Source organism: Sciurus vulgaris, assembly GCF_902686455.1.
Source record: "Sciurus vulgaris genome assembly, chromosome: 16".
Taxonomy (NCBI): Eukaryota; Metazoa; Chordata; class Mammalia; order Rodentia; family Sciuridae; genus Sciurus; species Sciurus vulgaris.
In genome coordinates, this window is record NC_136477.1 from 8023788 (window position 1) to 8026378 (window position 2591).

The 2591-nt window shown below is 40.1% G+C and overlaps 1 protein-coding gene across 1 annotated transcript; it reads left to right on the forward strand.

Moving 5' to 3' along the window:
• Positions 1-1381: 1381 nt before the first annotated feature.
• On the forward strand, positions 1382-2377 carry LOC306646099 (olfactory receptor 7D11-like; the record flags this gene model as incomplete). The annotated part of the gene is made up of 1 exon (XM_079114565.1): positions 1382-2377. One exon carries the CDS (start codon positions 1382-1384, stop codon positions 2375-2377), a length of 996 nt encoding a protein of 331 aa, XP_078970691.1.
• Between the last annotated feature and the right edge of the window lie 214 nt (positions 2378-2591).

Below are 2591 nucleotides of genomic sequence, written 5' to 3' on the forward strand. Positions count from 1 at the left end.
TTTTGAGTTCTCTTCATTGGCCTATTTCTTTTTGTGTTATTTTTGATATGAACTTAAATGACTTTCTCAAGATCATAGATCTCAGTCTTTGTTCAAATTTTTAAACCATAAATTTGTGTTTCAATTTTAAGATGATTTGGCTTATAAATGTTTGGATGTTTGAAATCCAAAGCTAAATATTTTGCCCATTGACTGCTGATTTCAATACAAAACATCCCTACACAACAGATTGGTCAAGTGGGCACATACTTTGATACATCTCTTGCATCTGATCTTAATGTTGGTGTGCTTCCATTTCTTTCTCTTACCAATAGAGTCCTCCTGCTTTTTTCTTCTTCTTGGAATAATTCACCTGGTTGGAATTCTCCCAAAGAAGGAGCGATAGGTATCTTCAATAAATGCAAGTGCTGTATGCAGTTAAAAGAGGTAACATAATTGTTGTATTTATATTGTTCAGAATTTGATCCTTAATGGCTTCACTGGTTAAGACAGGAAGTGAAATATGGTAACCTGGCAAGGCAAACTTATTGTTCTTAACATTGTTAACATTGTTTTTAACATTCCACCTTTATGAAGTGCCCATGATATGTCACAGGAACCACAGGATAACTATTACATTGTCTCAATTTCACTCTCTAATCCTTACCATTTAATGAATAATTATGCATCCTACTGTGGAGTGAAGAATATACATCTAAAAGAGTTGAAGTAATATTCTCAAGATCAGGTGCTGCATTCCTGAACCAAAATGATGCTAAGTGAAATCGTACTCAAGAAAATTTCTGAATGTCCCTCTCATAGTGATAACTTGAGGTAAAATAATGACAAATCATTTTTGAGATCCTCCTGTGCACAAGGCATTTTAAAACGTCACAAAAATAGTAAGAGTGCTAATCATTCATTTCCAAACAATAGGAGTAGACTGAGGGAGTTAGTAGAAATTGTGATGTGTCACATCACATGGTAAAGTTTGGTTGGGCTGAAACTCCATGTTCAGTGACTATTACAGAGCCATGAGAATTAATAAAGTATTGGGATTATTGAAAAGAGATGAGGCAGTTTCTGCAAGTATCTTGGAAGTTTCACACAAAAGAGAAATTATGTGATGCTCATAGATTCAGTCAGGAGAATTAAAGCCAGTGGATTAAGGACAAAAAGGGAGACCTCCACTAAACTAAAGAAAGTCAGGATAATTACACACATTGAAAATAGAAACAGGCTGTTACTTGACTGAGTGAATCACAGTCAGTGGGCAGGATTCAACAGAGGATGAAGGATGTCCACCCCAGGGTGACACTGTAAAGAGAAAATTACCTGAGGTGACATTGGCTATTAATTAAACATCACACTTGCTTCTTTTCCCAGCAGTTACAACAGGTATATGGAAGCAGAAAACCATTCGTGTGTATCACAATTCCTCCTTCTGGGCCTCTCAGAGGACCCGGACCTGCAGCCCATCCTCTTTGGACTATTCCTGACCATGTACCTGGTCACAGTGCTTGGGAACCTGCTCATCATCCTGGCTGTCAGCTCTGACTCCCACCTCCACACCCCCATGTACTTCTTCCTGTCCAACCTGTCCTTGGCTGACATCTGCTTCACCTCCACCACGGTCCCAAAGATGCTGGTGAATATCCAGACACAGAACAAAGACATCTCCTACACAGAGTGCCTGACGCAGGTATGTTTTTTTAATATATTTGTTGGAATGGATGGTTTCCTACTGACCATTATGGCTTTTGACCGCTTTGTGGCCATCTGCCACCCCCTGAACTACACAGTCATCATGAATTCCCACATCTGTGTCCTCCTGGTTCTGACATCTTGGCTCATCATGTTCTGGGTCTCCCTCATTCATATTCTACTGTTGAATCGACTGACCTTCTCCGCTGGCACTGAAATCCCACATTTCTTCTGTGAACTGGCTCAACTTCTCAAGGTGGCTGACTCTGATACCCTTGTCAATAACATCTTTACATATTCAATGACTTCCCTGCTGGGGGTGTTTCCTATGACTGGGATCCTCTTCTCTTACTTTCAGATTGTCTCCTCCCTATTGAAAATGTCCTCCTCTGTAGGCATCTATAAAGCATTTTCCACCTGTGGGTCCCACCTCTGTGTGGTCACCTTATTCTATGGAACAGGACTTGGGGTTTACCTCAGTTCTGCTCTGACCATTTCTTCCCAGAGGAGCATGATCGCCTCAGTGATGTACACTGTGGTCACCCCCATGCTGAACCCCTTCATCTACAGTCTGCGGAACAGGGATGTGAAGGGAGCCCTGGGGAGACTCCTCAGCAGAGTAGCCTTTGGTCCTTCTTGTATCACTAACCTCAGAACTAAGTGGACAGTGCAGATACTTAAGCTATTGCTGTGAATTCACATATCCTGGCAACTTGACATAAAGAACTTAGGCCAAATGCTGAAATAATTTCCTCAAAAATCATTCCTTAAATTTTGATATTCTTTACATTAATTTGAATATTTTTATTTTCCCCAAGAGAATGCAATGAAAATTTTAAGAGAAAAGAGCTTATCGTATCAGGACTATGCTTGTTGCTTTCCCTCTCTGACTTCATTTATCCTGAAAA